This window comes from Octopus bimaculoides, chromosome 3 (assembly GCF_046866305.1).
Source record: "Octopus bimaculoides isolate indiv1 chromosome 3, ASM4686630v1, whole genome shotgun sequence".
Classification (NCBI taxonomy): domain Eukaryota; kingdom Metazoa; phylum Mollusca; class Cephalopoda; order Octopoda; family Octopodidae; genus Octopus; species Octopus bimaculoides.
The window spans coordinates 18,128,978-18,156,720 of record NC_142930.1 but is presented as its reverse complement, the minus strand read 5'-3'; the positions used below and the strand labels follow the sequence as shown (position 1 = coordinate 18,156,720).

At 38.0% G+C, this 27,743-nt stretch overlaps 1 protein-coding gene across 1 annotated transcript in view; it reads right to left on the bottom strand.

Moving 5' to 3' along the window:
• The window catches only part of LOC106873708 (TGF-beta-activated kinase 1 and MAP3K7-binding protein 1), a 30,898-nt gene extending 5,426 nt beyond the window's left edge, over positions 1-25,472 (bottom strand). The window contains exons 1-5 of the mRNA XM_014921181.3: positions 25,366-25,472; positions 17,139-17,269; positions 8,009-8,162; positions 2,115-2,201; positions 969-1,095 (exon numbers count right to left, since the gene is read on the bottom strand). Of these exons, the coding sequence (XP_014776667.1) occupies positions 969-1,095; positions 2,115-2,201; positions 8,009-8,162; positions 17,139-17,269; positions 25,366-25,428 (562 nt within the window). The 5' untranslated portion in view covers positions 25,429-25,472. The remainder of the gene's footprint in view (positions 1-968; positions 1,096-2,114; positions 2,202-8,008; positions 8,163-17,138; positions 17,270-25,365) is intronic.
• Between the last annotated feature and the right edge of the window lie 2,271 nt (positions 25,473-27,743).

Here is a 27,743-nt window from a genome sequence, read left to right as displayed (position 1 = left end):
AGTAAAAGAAATGGTTAAATGTACAGTTAATGTTTTTATTTTCCATGCTGTTGTTGGCACTCCGTCGCTTACGACGTTAAGGGTTCCAGTTGATCCGATCAACGGAACAGCCTGCTCGTGAAATTAATGTGCAAGTGGCTGAGCACTCCACAGACACGTGTACACTTAACGTAGTTCTTGGGGATATTCAGCGTGACACAGTGTGACAAGACTGGCCCTTTGAAATACAGGTACAACAGAAACAGGAAGTAAGAGTGAGAGAAAGTTGTGGTGAAAGAGTACAGCAGGGTTCGCCACCATCCCCTGGCGGAGCCTCGTGGAGCTTTAGGTGTTTTCGCTCAATAAACACTCACAACGCCCGGTCTGGGAATCGAAACCACGATCCTACGACCATGAGTCGGATGCCCTAACCACTGGGCCATTGCGCCTCCATTATTTTCTATGCATACAGTGAAGAATAATGTCATTGCTTGTAGGTTTCCAACAAACTAATCTGTGCTTCACTTGAAATACAGCAATTTGTACGGTTTGGACGATCTTATCTATTGCCAATAGAATTTTATTTCACACTAACCAGACACAGTTGTCTCTTTAATTCCATATATAGATAAAAAAAAAAAAAAGAAAAATGTAACCAGAAAAATGTCTGCTTGGCAGCCACATAGTTCTGGGTTCAATTTCACAGTGAGGCATTTTCGACAAGTGTCTTAGATCAACCAATGTCTTGGAAACTGCAAAGAAATCCACTGTATATATGTGTTTTCATTTGCTTCTCTTTACTTCAAATAGACATAGCCAGTCAATAAATAGATCAATAATATAAGTACCAGACTGTAATAAGTCAAGGAGTTGGTATCATTGATTAAACCATTGAAAATGGCACACAACATGACTGCCATCTGAAGAAAAAACCAGTAAAACAGTAAAAAAAAAAAAAACAGAACAAAAAGATTTTTAGAACAACTTACCAACATTAATAACAAATAGCTTGTTATTGTGAATAAGTGCAACAGTTGCAGTAGTACCACCAGAAATTTTGGCTTCAACTTCTTGGAGTTTCTTTTGAATGTCTTGAGATGGTTTATAATGCATGTTCTGTGTTAAAAGAAATTCAAAGTTTACTTATTTAAATAACCAAATAAAAATATTTCTATAGCAAAGTGAAAGAGGAAAAAATTGAAACTGAAATTTTGTTTTTATTACAAATATTTTTATACAAAAGTAAAATTAGTAGGTTTCAAATGTCCACACATTAAAGTTGAGGAGTATGATAAAATATATTACATGTGGTTCCAGGTTGTCCCACTGCATGGCACCTTGGGCAAGCGTCTTCTATTATAGCTTCAGGCCGACCAAAGCTGTGTGAGTGGATTTGGTAGAAACTGAAAGAAGCCCGTCTATATGTATGTATATATCTGTCTTTGTGTCTATGTACCTTCACCACTGCTTGACAACTGGTGCTGGTGTGTTTATGTCCCTGTAACTTAGCAGTTCAGCAAAAGAGACCAATAAATTAAGAACCAGGCTGTTAAAAATAAGCACTGGATTTGATGCACTTGACTAAAAATTCTTCAAGGCAGTGCCCTAGCATGGTCGCAGTCTAATGTCTGAAACAAGTGAATGATGAGGAAACATTTATTTGGACAAGTCCCAATGTATATCCCAGTTCTCAGGGAAGGTACACTGTATCTCTGGATGTTGCACAGGGTGACAAAAGGAGTTTGTATTGGAAAGAGCATCCAGCCACCTTTAGCAGTCAGATTACTCTGTTAAATGTAATGCTTATTTATTCACATTTAAAAAAAAATGAATCATCATCTTATAGCTTTAAGATTTTAATGAAGTGATTATTTTAAAAATAACATTCTAAAATACATGTGGAAGACCATGCCTGGCTGGTTTGAACATAAAACGTGGAGAATATTTGGGCTGGATATGGCCAGTTTAAATGCAAATAAATGCCTACCCAAATCAGGCTTGTATGGTATAAAAGACATAAAAATGATAGGAGTAACACAAAAACTGTCTTTGTAACTGATACAAAAGATCCTGTGTGGTAAACTTTGTAATTGCAAGAGAATGTAGATAGGTCTTTAAAGAAAATACCAACTAACCTCCCTTATTTGTAACTGTAAAGCAGCTTTTTCGGAAAGAGGGTCATTGACAGTTTCAAAATATCCTCTTTCAACAGCAACAAAAGCCTTCAAAAGAAAATAATACATACGTTCAAATAACAACTGGGTTTTTTTTAGCACAACTATGACACTATGCTCCTAGGGTTACAGAACAAGGTGTGTCATTGTTAGGTACACAAATTGTTATGTCAATATGAGAGCATCTCAAAAATGTTATGTACAGAAAATCTCTTTACAGTATATGACTAATTTCAACACACAGCAATATTTTGTATTTGTTATTCTCATCTAATTTCTTTAGTTTGTAAAAAAAAAAAAACACACACACACACACACACATTTGAACAGTTTGATCCCATGTACCATGTAATGAACACAAATTAAAATGGTATTTTACAAGCAAATAGTAGCATCACCACAACAACAACCACAGTATCAGAAAAGAAGGGATAAACAGTTAGAAAATATTGTTTTCTGTCACTCAACTGACTTATTTTGTAGCACTTAATTTTCTCCTCAAAGAACTCCCTATTGCTTTTAACATTCAAACTACCAAAATCTGGTCACTATAAAAGAAAGTGATATTTGTTTCAAACTGGATATACTCAGCCTTCTCAACTATATTTGCAGAAGAGATCCTCCGTAGTCAAATCCAATTATCACATTTTCCTTAGCTTCATCAGTTTTTGCTTTTTTAAACAAACACATCAGTTAGTATTACAAATACTAAAAGATTAAAACCAAGATCACCTGCTTGAAGTCTTACATTTGTATAATAGCAAATCTAACTATAAAACAAAGTAACTCTAGACAGGAGTCTGATAGAAACAAAGTCGTGCCCAAATTGACCTACCACAATCATTATCTTGAATGCTGGCATTTTAATTGTTCATATTTTCAAACAACTGAACAGAGCTAGTCATCCCACAAAACCAATGACATAATGGCTTCAATAAAATTCGAACTCACCACCATGTAATCATTAGTTATCAAAGTATTAACCATTATAATTTGATGTGTGCACATACACATAGTCTTGTGGAGGATTTTTGATTTATCTAAGTTCACACATGAGTAGGGAATTAGACCGAAGATAAGTTCACTGTTTCATTTTCCTGAGTTCAAATACATTCAGTGAGAATTGCATATGAGGTTTTGCTCAATAGCTATGTCCCAACCTATATAAGACGTTTAACCCTTTCATAGCCATACTTCTAATGATATGCACTGCCTAAACTTTTCAGTAAAGCTCTGTAATAATAATAAAAAATGTAAGGATTTAGTAAAATAATTTAGTAAAATGATATGTGTTTGGAGCATAATATAACAAGAGATTCTTACAAGAAACTATGATGGGATACTTTCAATTAAGATATGAACATTTCAAAATGGGCAGTTTGGAATCCTAGAACAAGATGTAGTCTTTTGAGTAATCAGCAGCAGCAGTACTATAGCATCACTGAAGAGAGTATCTTTTATTTATTTTTACGACACTGATAGAATTTCTTGATTACTTGCAGATTATTCAGATGTGGTGAGAGCTTGTAGGAAAAAGAAGGAACATAGAAAACACACGAAGGAGTGAAAAGCATTGATCAACAATTAACACATGGGAGGTAACTTAACAAGTATATGAGTTTTTTTTCTTTTATTTATACACAAGAACAAAGAAATGAACATTATTGTTACTTGAAAGGTGGAGATGACCTTGATAAATTAGTGTAAGAGGAAATACCACCAAAAAGTAGTGTTAGTTCAATGGCAATTATGATAATGTGAATTTGACATGACTGAGAAACTACTAACAAAGATATTAAATTCCACATATTTCATTTAATTACAGAGATACCGATACACTGAATCAGGAGCAAAAGACTTCATAATGAATAAATCGGATTGGTAAAATCCATTCCTCTCTCAGATATTGAACTGAAAGCTAATGAAACCATTTTACACTACTTCTACTACTAATTGTAATAAAAGTTGTACTTATTCTAGGGTAGTAGCTTTCATACTGACAAATACTAGCTCCTACCCCAAATATTAGTGGAATTTGCCCCCACCTTTATTAATGAGAAGACAAAATACAGTTTGCTGCCCCTGTGAGCTCCTCTATGCTGATGACCCTGCACTAATTGCTGAGTCACTATCAGAACTAGAGGAGAGGTTTCAGGTGTAGAAGCAAGGATTAGAATCGAAGGGCCTTAGAGTCAACCTAGCTAACACCAAAGTCCTAATAAGTAGGAAGGTAGACAAACCACAAACCCCTTCAGGTAGATGGCCCTGCTCAATCTGTAGAAAAGGCATAGGTAGAAACTCTATAAGATATACCCAGTGTAAGCTATGGACACATAAGAGGTGCAGCAATATCAAAGGAAGGCTAACTAGCAAGATAGTTTTTGTATGTGGCAGATGCTTAGGAGCAATAGACACTGAATATGTGCAGAGAACAACTTCTGCCACATTCCAGGGAGAAAAACTAGAAGTAGTTGATAGCTTCCGTTACCTAGGTGACCAAGTCAGTAGCGGGGGAGGGTGCGCTGAAAGTGTAGCTGCTAGAATAAGAATAGCCTGGGCAAAGTTCAGAGAGCTCTTACCTCTGTTGGTATCAAAGGGTCTCTCACTCAGAGTAAAAGGCATACTGTATGACACGTGTACGTACAGCCATGCTACATGGCAGTGAAACATGGGCCGTGACTGCTGAGGACATGCGTAAGCTCGCAAGAAACGAAGCCAGTATGCTCCGATGGATGTGTAATGTCAGTGTGCATACTCGACAGAGTGTAAGTACCTTGAGAGAATAGTTGGACCTAAGAAGCATCAGTTGTGGTGTGCAAGAGAGACGATTGTGCTGGTATGGTCACGTGGCGAGAATGGATGAGGATAGATGTGTGAAAAAGTGTCACACCCGAGCAGTTGAGGGAACCTGTGGAAGAGGTTGACCCAGGAAGACCTGGGATGAGGTGGTGAAACACGACCTTTGAACATTAGGCCTCACAGTGGCAATTACTAGTGACTGAGACCTTTGGAAATATGCTGTGTGTGAGAAGACCCGGCAAGCCAAGTGAGACCATAATCTGTGGCCTTTGTCAGAGTGTAGCCAGCCCACTTATTCATACCTTTACTTCATTGGACACTAAACTTTGCTTGCAAAGACCTGTTGGGGCAAGTGAAATCGAAATCGTAATTGAACCAAATTTGATGACTGGCACCCGTGCCAGTGGAGCGCTAACAGCACTGTCTGAGTGTGATCATTGCCAGAGCAGCTTTCTGGCTTCCGTGCCGGTGGCATGTAAACAGCACCATTTGAGCGTGATTGTTACCAGCGTTGCCTTACTGGCACTTGTGCCGGTGGCACGTGAAGAAACATTTGAGTGCGGTCATTGCCAGTGCTGCAGGACTGGCTCCTGTGACACGTAAAAAACACCATTTGAGCGTGGCCATTGTCAGTACCTTCTGACTGGCCCTCGTGCAGGTGGCATGTAAAAGCACCCACTACACTCTCGGAGTGGTTGACGTTAGGAAGGGCATCCAGCTGTAGAAACTCTGCCAGATCAGATTGGAGCCTGGTGCAGCCATCTGGTTTGCCAGTCCTCAGTCAAACTGTCCAACCCATGCTAGCATGGAAAGTGGACGTTAAACGATGATGATTTATATAATTCTTCTTCCTTTGTATGGTACTGAACAAGTTTAAAAATCATCTAGATATTAAATAAATGTCCATCTTTCCAATCCTCACAGCCTCATCAACCACCAAATAAAACATTGCTCCAGAATACATTAAATTATACTGCACCATCTCAGTGTCACAAGCCTTGACCACCAAGATAAAGCAATGCATTCTAGAGCCATTTATTAGTATACATATGAACAAATACATAAATATATATATACAGGCATGAGTGTATGGTAAGTAGCTTGCTTCCCAGCCACATGGTTTCAGGTTCAGTCTTACTGTGTGCTACTATAGCCTCAGGCTAACCAAAGCCTTGTGAGTGGATTTAGTAGATGAAAATGAAAGAAGCCCATTGTGTGTGTGTGTGTGTGCATGTTACTGTCTGCTCGCCTTGACTGCATATGGAAGTTGTAAATGAAAACCACTGATGTGTAAGCAGTCTCTTTCGTTCCCAATCTTCCATGAAACACATCTGGTCATGGGGAATATTACCTTACTTGGAAACCGGCTACGGTTGGTAACAGGAATAGCTTATGGGAATCCATCTTGAATCACTACCAGAACTAGAGAAGAAGTTTTATGAATCATTACCAGAACTAGAGAAGAGGTTTTAGGTGTGGAAGCAAGGTCTAGAATCAAAGGGCCTTAGAGTTAACCAAACAAAACCTAAGTCTTAGTAAGTAGGGAAGCAGATAAATCACAATTCAGGTAGATGGCCCTGCTTGATTTGTAGAAAAGGCATGGGTAGAAACTCCATAAGATGTATCCAGTGTAAGCTATGGACACATAAGAGGTGCAGCAATATCAGAGGAAGGTTAACAAGGAAAATAGTTTTTGTGTGTGGAAGTTGCAAAGGTACAATTAACACTAAAAACGTACAGAAAATAAATTCCATCACATGCCAGTGGGGAAAACTAAAAGTAGTCGGTAGTTTATGTTACCTAGGTGACCAAGACAGTAGTGGGGGTGGATGCTCTGAGAGTATAGCTGCTAGAATACAAATAGGCTGGGCAAAGTTCAGAGAGCTCCTACCTCTGCTGGTAACAAAGGGTTTCTCACGCAGAGTGAAAGGAAGACTGTATGATACCTGTTTGCGAACAGCCATGCTACACGGCTGCGAAATATGGGCAATGACTGCCGAGGACATGAGTAGGCTTGTAAGAAATGAAGCTAGTATGCTTCGCTGGATGTGTAATGTCAGTGTGCATGCACAACAAAGTGTAAACAGCTTGAGAGAAAAGTGGGGCATGAGAGGTGGTGTGCAAGAGATGACTGCTGATATGGTCATGTGATGTGTATGGACGAAGACAGCTGTGTGAAGAAGTGTCGCACTCTAATGGTGGAGGGAACCTGTGGAAGAGATAGACACAAGAAGACATGGGGAGAGGTGGTGAAGTACAATCTCTGAATGTTAGGCTTCACAGAGGCAATGACAAGCAGCCAAGACCTTTGGTGATATGCTGTGCTTGAGATGACCCTTCAAGCCAACTGAGATCATAGTTGTGGCTGATGCCAGTGTCGTGTAACTGGCTCGTTAAAAGCACCCTTCAAATGTTGGGTGATATGTTGTGCTTGTGAAGACTTGTCGAGTTGAGTGAAATCATAGTCTTGGCTAATGCTAGTGCTGTCTAACTGGCGACTGCTGGTGACACATAAAAAGCACAATTTGAGTGTTGGGCCTCATGGAGGCAGTGACAGGCGACCAAGACCATCGGCGAAATACTGTGCTGTGTAGACCTGTCAAGCCAAGTGAGATTGTAGTCATGGCCGATGTCAGTGTCCTGCTTTGAATTTTATTTTCCTGTTTGCATCACCAAACCTCTCACTCTCTGCACATACCAATCTGAAACCTTTGGTTCCATAGTCATTCCAGGTTTCTGATTCTTCCAAAACAGGCATGGTTAACTCCAAATTAAATAGTTCTTAAATTTACTTAAATTAAATACAGGTACCTGTACATTAGTATAAATAATACTAGTTTATTAATACTATATTGTGCAAAAGTACTAGTCTGTACAAGATGGCAATAAACTAGCCTGGCAGCTTCTGGAATTAGGTGTTCTTGCTTGTAAATCAGTGCTGATTAGAAGAGGTTCCAGACCATTAGTGCCCAGAAAGTTGGTGTTGTACCTACAGACACACACACACACACACACACACACAATCATTTACAGTATATTTGAAATAATATACTCACCTGTTGTAATATAGATTTAATTTCTTCATCTGTTTTAGGGCCTGACAACTGTCCCAGAAGCAAATCAGCAGGAATTCGCTGAGCCACAAAATTCGACAACTTACTTCCATCATGACCATCAAAAACTCCATATAATGAACAGCCATCGTCTGAGCTGAATTAATAAAAAATAATCATATATACAAAAATATTACAACCTTTTCAGTTGCTGAACTATTAATTTCATTTCTGTATTTATAAAAATACATTTTTAAGTCTGTTAAAAGTCTTGGCAATGGTGATGTGTTCGTGGCAGATGTAAATTCTCAATGCTTCAATCCCCCTCACTCTAAATAGTTATCAGTGGCAGACTGTAAATATTAACAGTTTTGCTGGCTAGTAGTGCAGAGTTCAACTCCTGCCATAGTTTAGGCCAGGTGATGGGGCCTGTTCATTGATGGATAATATCTGAGTCCGAAAAGCCTAGCAAATGACTCAATCACTTGAAGTAGAAAAATAGCGTCTCCATATTATCTATGAAGTCATTCTTGTATGAATTATTAGAATCATAGCAAAGTAAGAAAAGCATTTAAACAATTAATTACAACAAATAATATTAAAAAATTTCCAATCCTGACTTCAAGACAAGCTAAAAAATGCATATGCATCAACACATAAAGGACTAGAATATGGGAAAAACTAGAAGATGAAATTCTGCAAAAAGCAATATCAAGTAGCAAGAAGTTAAATGTCAAGTATTCTTAGTAAAGAAAGAAATCAAAAGAAGTGTGGTCAATGTTCTAAGATATGAGGATCAGAGAGAGGAGGTATTCCAATTTGCAAGATAATGTGTGAGAAAAAGAAGAAAAAAAAAATATCAAGAAGTAGTCGAGGTGAGAAGTGTGTATGAAATGATAACTATGTACTTGCTCTTATTGATGATATTGACAAGAAAGATACATGGAAGTGTTTTTGCAAGAAGTTGTTAAATCAGCAAAATACATGGAAGAAAGAAGACTTCTCAAGGTAAGTCTAACATAGACACCAACAATTCAAGTTGACAGCAGTATGGTAGATACATTGATTAAAGATAGGGAGAAAAGGCACCTGGTCCATCGGAAATTACTGTTGAGAACCTGTTGTCAAACAAAGGTGGTTTGAAATCCACGTGTCTTTGGAAGAATTTCGAGGTGTTGGAGTTTGAGCTTGTCCCAGGTGGTGATGATGTGAATGTTAACCTTTATGCTCAAAAACTGCAATGAGTATTTGATACTTTGAAAGCCTGCTACCAGGCATTGGTTAATCAAAGATGTGCACTCTTACAACATAGCAATGCCCCAGCACACACTGCCAAAATGACCAAGTACAAGCGTGAGGAACTTGAGGGGCTGGAAGTGCTACAGTCCAAACCTTGCACAATCAAATTACCACCTTTTTCAAGCGATGATTCATTTCTTGCATGGACGGAAGTTCAGTTATGTGGTTGAGGTTGAAAATGGGTGCAGGGAGTTTTTTTGCCACTAAACCAGCTAAATGGTGTAAGAGTGGAATTGAGATTCTGGCACAATGATGACAACAGACAAAATACGATGGGATATATTTTGATGAATAAACACTTTTTGTATGTAATTTGTGTGAACTATTAAGTAAAGCTTGAAATATGAAAAAAAAAAACTTGTGACTCAACCTAACACACACACACACACACACACACACACACACAGAGTCATGGCTGATTGCAAGATGCTGAGGCTCACGGAAGAGATGACAAAGAGATAATCGGTGATTTGCTGTATCTGAGAAGGCCCATCCACCACAACAAAATTGATGCCCTGAAAGTATTCTGGTTAAGTTCATCCCTCACTCCGCCATGTCAAGCATCCCATCTCATTCTTCTGATACCAAACCCTCCAACACTCTCCCTCCACTCTTACCTTGAAAGTTTACTCCAGCACTTCATCACTACCACCTTTATCTCCTTCCCATCCACTCCTATATAATGTGTGGTAGCTGTGTACGCCCTCAATAGTAGAAGCATTTTTTTTCTTTCTTCCTCCCTGTTGTTTTTCTGTCTTGCAAATTAGTTGTCAACCTCACTAGTGCTTGTGGCATGAAAAAAAAAACCCCTAATACTCACTGTGAAGTTGTTGCTGTTAGGAAGGCCATGTCAAAGGTAACGTTGAAGTTCAGTGCATTCATGTGGCTTCTCACACCCTGCAAGACTGTCCAACTCATGCCAGCATGAAAACAAACATTAAATGAGGACGATATCATCATCATCATCATTTAATGTCTGCCTTCCATGCTAGCATGGGTGAGTGGGTATAGGTAGGTAGATAGATAGAGATCATCATCATCATTGTTTAATGTCCACCTTCCATGCTGGCATAGGTTGGATGATTTGGCACAGTTTTTATGGCTGGATGCCCTTCCTAACACCAACCACCCTACACAGTGGGCTGAGTGCTTTTTATGTGGTACCAACACAGGCGAGGTCAGTTTTGGCATGGTTTTTATAGCTGGATGCTCTTCCAAATGCCAACCATTTTACAGTATGGACTGAATGCTTTTTATGTGGCACTAGCACTGGCAAGGTCACCAAGTAATTTGCAAGACAACCTTTGAAATAGGAGGAGGCACTGGAGGATTTTGGCGTTCCAAAGTTTTAAGGAATGTAGAACGACCTCTTAGCTACTATTGTTCCCAGGTCTTCTCTGATGCAGTATAGTAGCAGCTGTCATGGTCCTAGATATGGGTTAATTAGTATATTAAGACTGGATCTGGTGGACTTTGCAGAAGAAACCTTTATGGTTCAATGAAGGGGACAGTGGCTGCAACAGTGCACTGTGGAGTGCAGAGAGCAAGCTGAGGCAAGTAAAACATATTGGTCATCCACAGCATTTGTTTCCATTCTCAGTTGCTTTGGCCTGGTCTTGCCACTGAATGAAGATGGCCACAAATGTGAGAGTGAGGTTGACAATGTGCAACTCTTCTTTGCTTTAAACCATCACCACACAAACAAGCCATCAATTATCCAAGGATAACTAGATGGTTCTCATCACTCCAACAGACACACACACACACTATATATAGTCAAGAGATGAGATCCAGAGATTCTCAGTATAGAAGACAATAGTGCTCAAATGATTCAAACTTAGACTCTGATGTCTTTATAGGGGATCAATTCTGCAGGGTAAAGAATGGCTGTAAGAAGGATCAAGTTGAGCAGATAATTGCCCCCCTACCCCCTCTCTCCTCACACACACACACACACACACACACACACACACACACACACGCACACACTAAGAAAAACGAGGCAGTCAGAATTTTGGATAATTCTTTATTAGCGCTTTTGTTCGTTTAACCAAATTCTTCAAGAAAAAATTAAACCAAAATAATAAAAATGTTTCTATTTTTTATATGAATCGAAGAGCGGATGTTTTGTTTTGTTTAGAAGAGGAAGAAATTTTGCTTTTTGGAGAAAGGGACAAAGAGAAGACGATAGGGAACAGGACAATCGAGAAAGAGAAAGATGTGTATGTATATATACATATATATATATATATTGATAGAAAGGACAACAAAAGAAAGAAAGAGACCTTGATATTATGTAAATAGAGGAATTTATCTGTAAAAATATGTGACACTTATTTGGTAGCCATGATAAAACTCCGAGTCTAGACAGGAATTTTCAATGGCCGGATAACTGAAGAGATGGCTACATTACACAAGGGTAGTCTTAGCTTAATTATCCTATTATACATGCTGACAACCTCAATTATTTTACCTATTTCTCTGCCACAAGCATACCTACACCACTCACCAAGAAGAATTTGTATCTACTCCTTGCCCATGAGCAATCTAGTTGAGGCTCTCCTCCACTGCACCTCTTGCATACAGCACACGTCTACATGTTTCTGCTCTAGTATTTCAACAGTTTCACAAGACCTACCTTTCATTGTGCCAACATTGATTGAGGTAGCTCTAAAGTTTATGGACTTGGGAAGAATGAAAAAGTTTGGTTTCTTTTTGGACAGACCTCATATGTACATATATATATATGCATTCAGTAGAAGCAGCCATATGGACCTGATATTAGGTCTGGGTTATCTTCATTCTGTTTATTTCTCACCAAAACATGCACAAATTTAATGTGATATAACCTGTTTATTTTATAGCACTATGTTTCTGAACTTCCATTAATTCTAATTTATGTAATTCTTTTACTTGATTTGTTAGCTTTTAGTGATACAGGTTAATTTTGGGGGTTGTTATTTTAAAGGAATTACAGGAATAACAACAGAAAATTTACTAAAAGGGGAACTCAATACTAAAATTAGAGTTAATTTCATTATAAAATAGTTTTGATAGTGATTTCAAGTTTCACCTGACAGTCCATTCAACATATTTTTTTTCATTTGAAATATGCCCTCAAACACTACACAGATGTTTTAAATCATTAAAAAAACAAAAAATCTGATTTGCTGACAAGTTGATAGGAAAGTAAATTGTAACAAGTATAGTTTAGATTAATAAACAAGTATGCAAGCAATGCTAGATACTTGTTTAGTAAATATTTAATATATTTCAGATTGAAAAATTTCTTTTATCAGCATAAGAAGCATATTTTATATTCTATGGGATACCAGCTTTTTTTGTAGAGACATTCTCATTGGATCTCATTGCCCAGGTGAATCATACAATACCTGTACATAATAAAGTTTGAATAAATGACCAATTGGGTATTTTCACAACTTAATCTCAAAGTAATTTTGTTTGGAAATTATTATTGAGCAGTCAGAGATTTTTTGCTTAAAATACAATGTTGTTTGTGTCTTTATGTGTGCTCTCTAATCAGGGGCCATGGAACAACTATACATTCTGAGCAAACTGAGTAAATTCATTCTCTGGGTCATTTCATTTATGTTTCTGATATGCTTATAAAACACATGAAACAACCTCATTCATTTCGTTTTTCTATGATACACCATTGACTACCACTCACATGGTACCATTTTCTTTACACCACCATGTGCTAGCCTAGATAAATGATAGTGTGAATATAGGATTTTGTTTATTTTTATATGTCAGCAGGAGTTAGATGAATATATCATTGAGGCATTGTTTTAAAGACAGATGCTCTTCCTGTTGCTAACTTTTACTTATCTTTTTTTTTTGCAAGTAAGGGATTTCATTCCAAACACCTTCAAAGACACAAAGTTAGCCATTATTTGTTGACAGGAAAATAACTTCATTATTTGTAGTTCAGTGATTTTCAGAGATGCATAACTGTAATCAAACATATACAAGCACTCATCATCATTTTATGTCTGTATTCTCAGCAGGCATGGGTTGGACAGTTTGATAGGAGCCAATGAGCCAGAAGACTGTGCCAAACTCCAATGTCTACTTAGGTACGGTTTCTATGACTGGATGCCCTCCCTAATGCCAACCAGTTCACAGAGTGTACTGGGTGTTTTTTTATGTGGCACTAGCACTAGTGAGGTCACCAAGTAATTTGCAAGACAAAACTCAGCTGAGGAGGGATGTTGCATTGAGAAAAGTGGCTTTATGCTAGGTGATGGAAGGTATGACAGAAATAACTGTTTTGCAGTAAAGGAGTGGTTACTCCACTTGAAAAGGATGATTACACACACACACACACACACACACACACACACACACACATACATATATATATATATATATATATATATATATATATATATATATCACGTAAAAGCACCCACTACACTCTCGGAGTGGTTGGCGTTAGGAAGGGCATCAAGCTGTAGAAACTCTGCCAGATCAGATTGGAGCCTGGTGCAGCCTTCTGGCTTGCCAGTCCTCAGTCAAATCGTCCAGCCCATGCTAGCATGAAAAGTGGACGTTAAACGATGATGATGATGATGATATGATTACATGATGTACTTATGATACCTGAGTAAAAATTTTAAAAAGTATTATATAATCCTCAAATGTTACAATAAATTTAATAAAGTCATGAGTTTGCCAATTATCCTCAGGGCCTTGAAAACTGTGACGAAAAAATTTGAAAGCTAACTTTGGGAAATTTGAACTTAATCTGGAAGAAGGAACAGTGCAGTAAACACAACTACTAGGTTCACTGAAAATTATCTGGAAAGATAATACTCAATGCAAAGTAAGAGTGGATCATCATCATCATCATCATCGTTTAACGTCCGCTTTCCATGCTAGCATGGGTTGGACGATTTGACCGAGGACTGGTGAAACCGGATGGCAACACCAGGCTCCAGTCTGATTTGGCAGAGTTTCTACAGCTGGATGCCCTTCCTAACGCCAACCACTCAGAGAGTGTAGTGGGTGCTTTTACGTGTCACCCGCACGAAAACGGCCACGCTCGAAATGGTGTCTTTTATGTGCCACCCGCACAAGCCAGTCCAGGGGCACTGGCAACGATCTCGCTCGAAAATCCTACAGGAGCCAGTCAGGCGGTACTGGCAACGGCCACGCTCAAAATGGTGCATCTCATGTGCCACCCGCACAAGAACCAGTCCAGGGGCACTGGCAACGATCTGACTTGGCTTGCCGGGTCTTCTCACGCACAGCACATTTCCAAAGGTCTCGGTCAGTAGTCATCGCCTCGGTGAGGCCCAATGTACGAAGGTCTTGCCTCACCACCTCAGCCCAGGTCTTCCTGGGCCTACCTCTTCCACGGGTTCCCTCAACTGTTAGGGTGTGGCACTTTTTCACGCAGCTATCCTCCTCCATTCTCACCACATGTCCATACCAGCGCAATCGTCTCTCTTGCACGCCACAACTGATGCTTCTAATGTTCAGCTTTTCTCTCAAGATACTTACACTCTGACGGGTATTCACATTGACATTACACATCCAATGGAGCATACTGGCTTCATTCCTTGCGAGCTTACGTATGTCCTCAGCAGTTACAGCCCATGTTTCACTGCCATGTAGCATGGTTGTTCGTACGCAGGCGTCATACAGTCTGCCTTTTACTCTGAGTGAGAGTCCCTTTGTCGCCAGCAGGGGTAAGAGCTCTCTAAACTTTGCCCAGGCTATTCTTATTCTAGCAGCTACACTTTCAGCGCACCCACCCCCACTACTAACTTGGTCGCCCAGATAGCGAAAGCTATCGACTACCTCTAGTTTTTCACCCTGGAATGAGATAGAAGTTGTTTCCTGTTTGTTTGCAGTCTTTATTGCACCTGAACATCTGCCACAAACAAAAACTAACTTGCTAGTTAACCTGCCTTTGATGTTGCTGCACCTCTTATGTGTCCATAGCTTGCACCGGGTACATCTTATAGAGTTACTACCTACTCCTTTTCTACATACTGAGCAGGGCCATCTACCTGAAGGGGTTTGTGTTTTATCTACCTTCCTACTTATGAGGATTTTGGTTTTAGCTAGGTTGACTCTAAGGCCCTTCAATTCTAGACCTTGCTTCCACACCTGAAACTTCTCCTCTAGTTCTGATAGTGACTCCGCAATTAGGGCAAGGTCATCAGCATAGAGGAGCTCCCAGGGGCAACCTGTCTTGAACTCCTCTGTGATTGCCTGGAGGACTATGGTAAATAAGAGGGGGCTGAGGACGGAACCTTGGTGGACCACTACCTCTACCCGGAATTCATTGCTGTACTCATTTCCAACCCTCACCTTACTGGCAGCATCTCTGTACATGGCTCGCACAGCTCTCACTAACCATTCTTCTATCCCAAGTTTCCTCATTGACCACCAGATAAGGGATCGGGGACCCTGTCAAAGGCTTTCTCCATGTCAACGAAAGCCAGGTACAGAGGTTTATCCTTAGCTAGGTATTTCTCCTGCAACTGTCTCACTAGAAATAAGGCATCAGTAGTGCTTTTACCTGGCACGAACCCAAACTGCATCTCATCTAAATTGATTCGCTCCCTAATTAGTTGGGCTATGACCCTCTCTGTAACTTTCATAACCTGATCTAACAGCTTGATGCCTCTGTAATTATTTGTATCTAAAGCGTCACCTTTACCTTTGTAGCAGTTGACTATGGTGCTGCTACACTAGTCATTGGGTATGACTCCTTCGTGTATCACCTGGTTCGTAATACGGGTGACTAGGCTATAGCCAACACTGCCAGATATTTTGAGCATCTCTGGAGTGATTCCTGATGGGCCGGGGGCTTTCCCGGTCTTCATACTCTTAATTGCTTTATCTACCCTGGTACTATCAACTCGGATAGCTGGTCCCTCTATTGGGTCGACATACGGCAGGCTCTCTTTCTCCCATTCATTCTCTTTATTAAGCAATCTATCGTAGTGGCATCTCCAGACCTCTTTCTTTGCATCCCCATTTAATGCAAGCGTACCATCATCCATGCGAACACATTTCTCTCCTACAACATCACTATTCTCTCTCCTACACTGTCTTGCAACACGAAATACCTCGAGTCTTTGGTCCTCACGGCGCAGAACATTGGCAAATCTTTCCTTATCTGCTTCCCCTCTGGCTAAATAAACCTGTCGCCTAGCCTCCCTTCTGGCACATTGGTACAATTCCCTGCTACCACCGTTCTTCCAGTCCTTCCAAGCCTGTTTCTTTTGTCTAATAGCCCTGTCTACCTCCTTGTTCCACCACCACGTTACTCTGGGTCGGGAGGGGACCTTACACCACCCACAAATCTGGTCGGTGGCTTTCAACAGGTTGTCCCGCAGAAATCTCCAATTGTCTTCCACGTTGTATGATGCTATATCCCCTTCTATTTCGTTAAATGCTTCAAGTAACTTGTCTCTAAGTCTCTGTCCGTTTGCAGGGTCTTTAAGCTTCCACACCCTTCTCCTCCAAGCCTGTCTAATTCTGGGCACCCATTTTGCCTTGATCCCAAAGTCGCTAACTACTAATCTATGTTGTGGGGTACATTCTTCGCCAGGGTAGGTTTTGGCATTTATAAGCCGCCCTCTTTCCCTATTTCTGGCGAGGATGTAGTCGATTTGGCTAGAGTGTCTGCCGGAACGGTAGGTGACTAGAAAAAAAAAAAAAAAAAAAAACCTTTTATACAGAAAGTACAAAATGCTCCTCATCCTGGATCACAAGTAGTAATTAAGTAGGCAGTATAATTAAACTATGCACAACACCAATACAGTGAAAAAAAAAAAAAAAAGTACATTACCAGAAGTAGAAACTTCTGTCTTCAAATTCATGTTGTTCTATGGGGTGAAGATCTCCTGGATAGAATGCATTGGTGGCTGTTCCTAAACTGGTCTGCTCACACTTCACTAAATCATCAGTCCAACGGTTACCCTTAAAAGGAGATATATGCACATATATTGTTCAATATACATACAAAATATATACATCATGATTTTAACATTTACTTTTCCATGCTCAAATTCATGCTTAAATTCATGCTTAAATTTTGAGAATGAAGTCTCCATACACTGTATCGTTATAAATAGTGCTTTCATATATATATATATATATATACACACACACAAAGTTACAAATGACAAAAGAAATAGTATGATGAAAATTTATTTAACTATAAGAAATTTCAAATATCATGAAGCAGGTAAAGATAATTTATATTATTTTATTTAATAATAAATTACTTGCATGTCTGCATTAATACAAAAAATCTTTTAAAACATACAGATATGTAAATAATTTATAATATAAATTATCTTTACATGCTTTAAGTTATGAAACAATGTGATATTATAAGTTTCTTGTTAAATAAATTTTCCTCATACTATTTCTCTTATTTATAAACCTTATACACTGCTTATCATTTTCTCTTATATTGTACTATATATTCTCTGAGTGGTTGGCGTTAGGAAGGGCATCCAGCTGTAGAAACTCTGCCAAATCAGACTGGAGCCTGGTGTTGCCATCCGGTTTCACCAGTCCTCAGTCAAATCGTCCAACCCATGCTAGCATGGAAAGCGGACGTTAAACGATGATGATGATGATGATGATTCTATATGTTTGTACACTGATACATTAAGGAGCATTTTTACACACACATATACACACACGCGTATATAAACACACACACACACACACATATATATATATACACACACATATTTTCCCCTCAGCTCCTCATCAAGGTTGTCTGCTTTTGTGAGTTGACGGGATTGTTCATTCCCATTCCGGATCCATAAATTCTACAGCAGATAGGGCAGGGAAAATGTCTAGATTGTGCCGGTTGGTTTCAGGGTTCATGCCTATGTCATTTTCCCTTGAGATGGTGGTGTTGATATTGTTTGAAGACTGACTCCTTTACTTTGTCACAGTTACTCTGCCAGGTCTTTCTGTCTTGTGAGAGATTCTCAAAGCTGGGAGAAAGGACTGTTGCAAACTTGAAGAATTTTCTTTAACTGATCTTTGTTTTTTTTTTGTGCCCCATGAGAGCGACCTCCAGTTTCAAGTCTTGGAAGGTGATTTTCAGGCACCCATGCTACATATCCTTCTCAGTGCAGAAGACAACAGTCAAAGATGCATTCAATACTTGTGATTCCTGGATGCTGAAAGATATAGTGGGGAATCTATTGTTCTCAAGAGATGCCAAGAATATTTTGAAAGCACCGAACATGAAAAGCTTCAAGTTGTAAAGTGTCCAGCATTCACTGCCATATAGTGGTGTGGAGATCACAACAGCTCAATATGCAACAATTTTGGCATGAAAACAAAGACCTGAGTTGGCAAATACCTAGGATTTCAGTCTTCCAAACAAAGTAGCAAGTTGATGCAGTTGGTGATATCTTCATCAGTATGTGCCAAATCTGAAATTATACTGCCAAGACAGCAGAAAGATGTGTTTTTCAGAGGTGTATTGTTTACATGCAATTGCTGAGGAAGTGTGTTGCCTGTGAATAATGTCTGCATGACCTTAGTCTTTTTGGGGATTGATGGCACTACAGCTCTCAATGATGAACCAAGCTATCAAGATTGTCAAAGTGACATAGTTGCAGAATGCAATCAGGAAGGAAACTTGGTTTGAAGAAACTGATGATGATTAACAATTCACTGATCCAGAAAATGAAAAGCTACATGTGGATAGTGAGAACTGTAAAGCTACAGGAGACAAACAGAGGGATCTCATAGGAAACTGGGAATATGTTAGAGAAACAAAATGAAAAGGAATATGGAAGACCAACTTGAGTATTTCATTATCTACAAGGTGATAAGACATCTACAAAGAAGCATCAAGAACTAGAGACTAAAAAGCAGCTGTTGCCGAGGAGAGGAAAATTCTAAAAAGAAGCAAGAAAGAGATGGCAGTTATTGGAGTTTATGGTGTTCAAGAACAAAGACAGGCTCACGGTTATGAACAAAAGGGGCTGGAGGAGGTCTGTGAAACCGTTTACATCAATCATTTTAAAATCATCAATGACACTGAATCCTCCATTGTCACAAGTATTTGAAGTGTCACTCATTTTGTTTTAAAGCTGATGAAGAATAAAACCTCTTGAAAAGAGGTTATAATAGCAGAATGTTGAAGAGTGGAGTATAACGACTAAAGAAAAATCTTCCTCTTTCATTGCAACTGATAAGTGAAAGTGGAAAATACCCTTACTGTCAGAGTTGAATATTATTTGGCTTTATAAGAAGGATGATAGGGAAGATCTGCAAAACTATCACCCCATACGCCTCTGTATGACATCCACAGGCTGTTCAGAAAGGTTACAGTCACCAAACTATCACATCTTGACAACCAACAGATGAGGAGCACACAGGTTTTTGGAAGAACAACAGCACAAGAGTATAAGCTGCCTATTTGTGTTACCTTCATTGATCATATTGATAGCACTGAAGTGAATGTGGTGCTGAAGTCTCTAGACTTTAGCATCAAGGCACAATGCATCAAATTCTCAGAGAGGCAAAATTGGGATGTACCACTGATACAGCTCTACTCTTATTGCCCATAAGAATGTGTATATGTATGTATATTCATATGACAAGGGTTGTCAGATAAATTTTTTCCAATGTTATTTGAATTAACACAAAAATTATTCTTATCAGTGTTTTATGGGTTTTTTTTAGTTCTATACTTTTTTGCTGATTGTTTTTGAAATTCAAATAAATTTAACCTCTTTTCAAACATAAAACAATAGAGTGCTAAATAAGCATTTCTTACATCTGCTTCTTTTCACTGTCAAAATTTCAAAAGGTGCCAAAATCATTCAAGATGAGGTAATCCTGAATGCAACAGAAATGTAGGAAAATTGGAGTAGAAAGAGAATGATGGCTCAGATTCAACATTTACAGTTTTAATTTCTCTGAATTGTAAGATAATATTTTAATTTTTTTACTTTAATTGATAATGATGAGATTTCAAACTTTGTGTTAGAAAATACCATACTACAATGTCTATATGAATACCATTATTGGTGCTAGCACCTAACATACTGTATTGAGGCTGGCTAGATTATCCTCATGTTTTAACATCTATCTTCCATGCTAACATGAATTGGCTGGTTTTACAGGATCTGGTGGGTCCAAGTTCCAAGGTCTGCTTTGGCATGGTTTCTATGGCTAGATGCCCTTCCTAATACTAACCACTTTACAGTATGTACTGAGTGTTGTTCTTCTTTCTTGTAACACCAGCATTAGTGAGGTCATCATGCAGCCCAGAAGACTAAGATCTCCCTTGACTGAGTAGGATTACAGTAGAAAAGGAGGAAGCTTTATGCTACGAGTGAAGGGTTAATGTGTGAGAGAAGGAGCCAGAACAGAACAGGTTTCTTGCAATAGAGGACCGACATGGTGATTGACATAATAGAAGAGAAGATGAGAATGGCCATGGTGGAGCTGGAAAGAGATGAAAATAATGATGATGTGTCAAAGTAGGCCCTAACAAATGACAGGAGAAGTGTGGGTGTATAGAGGTTGCAAAAGTGTATGGGAAAGTGGAATATAGTTAGGGATAATGAAAAGGTGAATATAATAAAGAACAAGTGTTAGAGGATAAGGGTTGTAGGAAGAAATTATGTAGGGTTGACGGGTAACCAATGATGAGTTGGAGGAGGTGGGGGATTTATTATTTTTTTTACAAAAACTTTAGTAAAAAAAACAAAAAACAAACTAAACAATGACAACTTCTAGGTCTGTTACATATCGTCTTGCTGAAAAAAATTAAACTCGGTAATATGTTAGAATTTCATAATCCTTGCTCTAATTTCATAGCATTAACCAGAAGAAGGACAATTCACTTCTCCACTGGAGATAATCTGATATCTATTCCTGACTGGTAGAAATAAGTGCAATGCACAAGCCTGCAATAGATTTCAAATAAAAATGTTGGACTACTTTGTGCAAGTAGTCCAACTTTCACCTATTTAACTTTTACATGAATCAACAGAGCATGAAACCTATTCACTACTGGTTATTTAATTACTTGAATAGTTAAATAACTTAATGCAACTTATATTGTGACTGGAAGATGTATTCAGAGTACCATTTGACAACTTCTATTAGGTTTCTGAGCATAGAGAACGTCTGAATGAAATCTACAACAAAGAGGGAGAAAAGCAGCCATTACCAACATCAGAGCAGATGAACTTACTGCATTCATGGTAGAGAGTATCATCTTTTCTATCAAAATCCCCTTCCACACCACCTACAACCCCATTTGTTAATAATTTTAATGCAAAAAGTAGATATAGAATAATTTTTAAATATGGAAATTAAAAACAAAAAACAAAAAAAAAACAAAGGATATTCTTCCAAACAAACAACTATGAAGCAGAAGCGCCATCCAATGCAAGTATTGGGGGCTGCACCAAATGTTAGAAACCAAAAACAAAATACAACTTCATTGTCAGTAGAGTCATCAAACCAAAGAGAGAAAGACTAGAAGTAAAGGAAATAATAGAAGGATTTTGATGATAGGCTTGTGAGGAGTGCCATAGTGTGGAAATAAAGTCCTGAGAGGTGTGGTTCACAATAGCACTTCAATTCCTGGACTATGACATTGGAAATTCATTCATTTATTAATAACCCAGTATGACTAGGAAGAGTCTAGCTGATTCATCATGTAAAATGCTTACTAATGAGTCAAGACCATAGCATGGTTTTGTTAGTCATATCATTGACTCCTTTACACAGTCTGCCTGGCTGTAAATTAGTTAGCAAGACAGGTGTAAACAACAGTAGTTGGCAATGTGTCAGGAACTGATTTGTTGTATCATCAGATCTGCTGAAATAGACCTATGATTTGCAATTAATTAACTGGGATTGATCTATAATAGTACAGCAAATATAAACACCTCCATCTACCTAGGACCATGATGCATGATTGAGTCATGTGATTGTGTGGGGTGAATAATGGAAAAGAGCACACTGAGGTGGCTGAAACAGAGATAATTAAGGCTGGTTCGCCTAAGAAAGTCTATAAGTAAGACTAATATTAACAATTCCACAACCTAACACTACCAAGAATGTATGCAGGGAGATGGAAAAACTAACTGCATCAAAAATACATAATGTAATTTTGATATGGAAGAGTTTATACCAGTTATGTCTCCATCACTTTACACACTAAAATAAAAAGGTTTTATGGAATCAGCTGCAATAAACAGGAGGTTTCATTGCTAAAATAATTTTCTAATCCAATGAGGTTAATTTGATTAAGCAGATTTAAAAAACAAAACAAAACAAAAAAACATTTGAGCGAGATCATTGCCAGTGCCGCCGAACTGGCTCCTGTGCAGGTGACAGGTAAAATACACCATTATGAGAGTGACCATTGCCAGTACCGCTTGACTGGCCTTCGTGCCGGTGGCACGTAAAAGCACCCACTACACTCTTGGAGTGGTTGGCGTTAGGAAGGGCATGTAAACTCTGCCAAATCAGATTGGAACCTGGTGTAGCCATCTGGTTCGCCAGTCCTCAGTCAAATCGTCCAACCCATGCTAGCATGGAAGGCGGACGTTAAACGATGATGATGAGATCTAACACGACAGGAAACATTGGTCAAGAATTTAATACAAATTCTAACCTAATGCTCGGATTTCAGTGAAGTAATAACGATATTTTTACATTGGTATAATTAAATCAATTGAACAAATTCCCCAATATATATAGCTAATATTTATGTTGATTTCCTCAGAACAAGGAAGAGCAGTGTCAGCATGAACAGGAATTGAACTCAAGAATGCAGAACAAATCTAATTGTAAGCCTGTATCTGCTACTCCACCATCCTTTTTCTGTGCTAATAAAAATTTATTACTCATTGTTAAAATGATGTTTAGGAAATATCTGTTTTAACTGGATTCCAGGAAGAAAGCTATGCAGACAGTAGCCTCACTATGATTTTAGGAGCATCAAAAATCAGCAGCAAGATAATGAGAAGTGATATCGTGGAATTGGAGATGACTTTTTACAAAGTGGTTCCACTTGTGATAGAGATGTTACTAACAAGTGTTCTAATCTAAACTTTGCATGTCTATTTCACTCGACAACGAATTATGGGGTACCAGCAGAAACTGGCCTCAGTGTAATATGATCAGATCTATCTAGTGCTTAGAAGAAATAATGTTATTAGCTGTAAATGTTCTAGTGAAGGTTGTAATAAAAATAACATGATAGACTGTTTTTGTTTATATTTACTTATGAAGTCCTCCCCTTCTATCAGAATATCGAATATGTTATTGGACATTTGTGTGTGGTTAGTAGACCAAACTTGTAAAACCTATACAAACGGAAACATGTAAATGTCTCCGAAACTACGAGGAAATTCTGAGAAGCAACGAGAAAAGGATGAGAGAAATCTTCCCCCGGATAGTACGCCAGTTTTTCTGGTCCCTACACAAGTGATCTGTTCAGAATAATAACGAAAACACAGGCAGGAATCTCATAACCCACAAGCAGATAGATCGGTGCTTTATTTACTAAAGTTACTTCAATTCCACCAATTAACGAACAGTTTGTCAAAATTGATGAGTAAATTTACGTACAGCTTGTAAAATTATACAGCAATTAGGATTCAAAATTGTCTTTTTACTTAAACACCACAAACCTTGTAAAGTTTGAGGTTGTCATCAATCCATGTTCTCTATCCAATTACCAGCACATATATTTACATACAAAAACCAAAATGCAACGGGTTGCAGTGTTAGATCACCTTAATGGGTATTGTCAGAAACACAGATTCAATTTCTGACTAGAACGATCTCCATTTAATGCTTAAGGAGGAAAACTTATAAACGTCCACAGCAAGCCGCTATCCACCCTTTAAGAGTTCAAGTGTATGTATGTGAGCGTGTGTGTGGTGTGAAAATAAATACTTCATTGAACTTGATTTCGCTTGGTACCAAACCTAACCTAAATAATTAAAAATTGAAGATTTGGAAAATGTAGAACATAAATAAAAGAACAACGAATGTTTTCAAAGATCCACGGATTCAAATTACACTTTTAATTCTGAGAAGCGTATTCGGATATATCTTCCAATAAAATGAAGCAGAATTTTGGAAATGAGTTACATTTTGACACCACCCCACCAAATATGTATTATTCTCTGTATGTGCGCATATACATACTATAGTATAACAATTTTCATAAAGTTATACAATTCACAAACATGAAGTAATTGTGTATTTTACTCGAAGAAAAAGTTTATTAAAAACTGTCTAAGTTTAATCGCACAAGACGGGGATGGGGAGATCAACATGTTCGTAAAAAATTAAGTTAGATTTATATTTTTAGAACTTAAAAAGATAGACACTTTATATATATATATATATATATATAATACAAAATGGGACAAGAACGCAAAATATCCAGACAGGTGATACAAGGGACAACAAAACATCCAGATAGACTATATATATATATATATATATATATATATATATATATATATGCATATATCCATACATATATGTACATACCTACATCCATATGTATGCATACATGCATATATGGTTATATATATATATATACATTTTTATTAAATCGTTCAAGTCGAAGCCTTCTTTACATAAGCAGAATCGATTGTTATTTAGAATATATACATATTTAACGGTAAAAACTTTAGTGACAAGAACTTTCAACGACAGAAGATGGAAATTGAAAATCGAATACAAAAATTACGACAAAAATCTATATGTAAAAAAACACACACACACACACACACAATCAGTATTATAATTGTAAGTCAGCTTTTATGAATATACAGATATACAAAGATTATATATCTATACACGTATCTACGTATATATATAGTGTGTGTATAATACGTTATATATATATATGTATACTAAAAACTCTAGAAAGAGGACATCTTTTTTGCTTGTTTTTTTTTAATATCGTTTCACTTCCACCAGCTGTTTCAAACGAAATTATCCAATAAACAATCTAACAGTGCACAAGATATTCAAGAGGCACTCACCTGCATTCCGAACCATGGATTCATTTCATATGTAGTTCCATTGGAGATAATCCCGCTGGACATTTCTCCTTTAAAGACCCAAACTTATAAAAGCTTCACTCGAAAATAGTCACATCCGTTTCATTTTCGCCGGAAGTAGTGCAAGTGTCAGTCGATTGAGTCTGCGCAGCCATCATTTTCCTTTCTATTTATTATTAGTATTATTCTTATTACGTTGACGTTTAACCCTAGGCTAGCCTTCATTCAGCAAATCTCTAATGAAAGTCATTCCAGCCATGACTATCTCGTCTGTTTCTCGGGCATTGCGTACCTAGAATACCTTAGTCAATGTTTCCCCCCTTTCCACGAAAGAAGGATGACATTTAGGGAGATTTAATTGCTATTTCTTGCTGGTTGAGCGAACATAGTTCATACTATTTATTATTGTGGGTTTTGTCTTAACCATCAATGGAGAAGTAAATTGAAATCAATTTTGATCAAAATTAATATCTTGCCTAGTTTTTTTTTTCTTTTTCATAAGCGAAACGTCAAATCATAAAGATCCCGTTTTTATCTTTAGATGCTTTATCGTATATTGACAACTTTTTAAAAATATGAATTCAGCATGTTGCGTGAAAAACAAAAATAGCCGCATTAAAAACCAGTGTGAGAGAACATCTACATGATCACTCGATCTGCTAGAAATAGCAACTGAATCCCACTTCACACTCTAAGTGAGGTTGTCTTTGATATACTATAGTAAACAAAAAACAAAACGAGATGATCGTGGCTAGAACGCCTTTGTTCATGTGTCTGCTCGGCCAAAACTGACCGGGTGGGGTTAAACAGACTTCGAGGAATCCAGTTGTAGTCTAGTAAAAAATCGGTTGATAAAGTTATCAGTTTAAATAAGCGACGTTAAATATGCATCTTGTTGGCACTTTGCTCGCCTCTACACTTGTCTCACTGCTAGGAATAGTTTTTTTAATTTTTTTTATTGGTATATTTCTTAGATTAGTTTAATGTAGCCGAGTTGGTTATTTCAATTGGTATGAAATTAAATTAATGACAAAGGAACAGGAAATTGGAAACCAACTACATTTTATCAGAAGAAACACTTTGAGGTTTTTACTGCACTGTTTCTTCCATTTAATCTGTAATTTCTTCAAAGATCTAAAAAAAAGTTACATTTTCCAATCTTGATCAGGAATTCCCTAATTTTTAGGTTGGACTCTTTGGAGAAAAGTAAGAGGTATTCGCATAAGAAAACGTCACGCATCCAGTAAGCTGGAAAAATCGTTAAAATATGGGTTAAAAAGAAAAAAAAAAAGTAACTACTGCTGACTTCAGTACACGTCGGGTTCTTTTATGGAATATGGATCGTGCTTGACTGAATTGTGTAAAGGAGTCCTGTGTATTTGCAGATATGTTGTAATATTCACACCTTTCGAAAGGACATCATCAGCTAACTTGTACTTGTAAAATTGTCTTTTATTGCTAATTGTACAAATTATCCTACCGATGGAATAGATTATTATAAATCACGAGGAAAAGAAAAGTAGTTGAGCTTACTTTTACAAATGTTGAATAACTTCAAATGATGTTTTTAATTATTTAGTCTAAAAAGAGGTAATAAAGTCTAAAAGAAAAGGAGAGCATTGCACTTCTGTCCCAGCTGTCTTAGTTTTTCCTCTTTCCATAGCAGATAAAACCCAACACATATTTCTCCTCAATAAATTTTGGATCTTATGCCCATGTAAGAAAAAATAGATGAGCTTCAGTAAAGAGACACTACATAGAATGAGGCTGATATAGTTAATATTCAGTATAAGCATTTGTAGGTTATTAGCAGGAGTGAACCATGTGTGTGTAGAGAGAGATAGGCACTTAAAACATTGCTTGCGGAAGAAAAATTGGATAAGTGCTTATTACAAGTTTTAAGGAGTGAGACAGTAGGGATCTAGAGAGGAAGTCAAACAAGCGACAAATGGTTTTAGATGAAAGACAGTGTACAATAAATAGTGTAAGTATCTTGAGAGAAAAGCTGAACATAAGAAGCGTCAGTATGGTGTGCAAGAGAGACGATTGCGCTGGTTTGGACATGTGGTGAGAATGAATGAGGATAGCTGCGTAAAAAAGTGCCACTCCCTAACAGTTGAGGGAACCCGTGGAAGAGGTAGGCCCAAGAAGACCTGGGCTGAGGTGGTGAGGCAAGACCTTCGAACATTGGGCCTCACCGAGGCGATGACTACTGACCGAGACCTTTGGAAATGTACTGTGCGTGAGAAGACCCGGCAAGCCAAGTGAGATCGTTGCCAGTGCCCCTGGACTGGCTCTTGTGCGGGTGGCACATAAGATGTACCATCCTGAACGTGACCGTTGCCAGTACCGCCTGACTG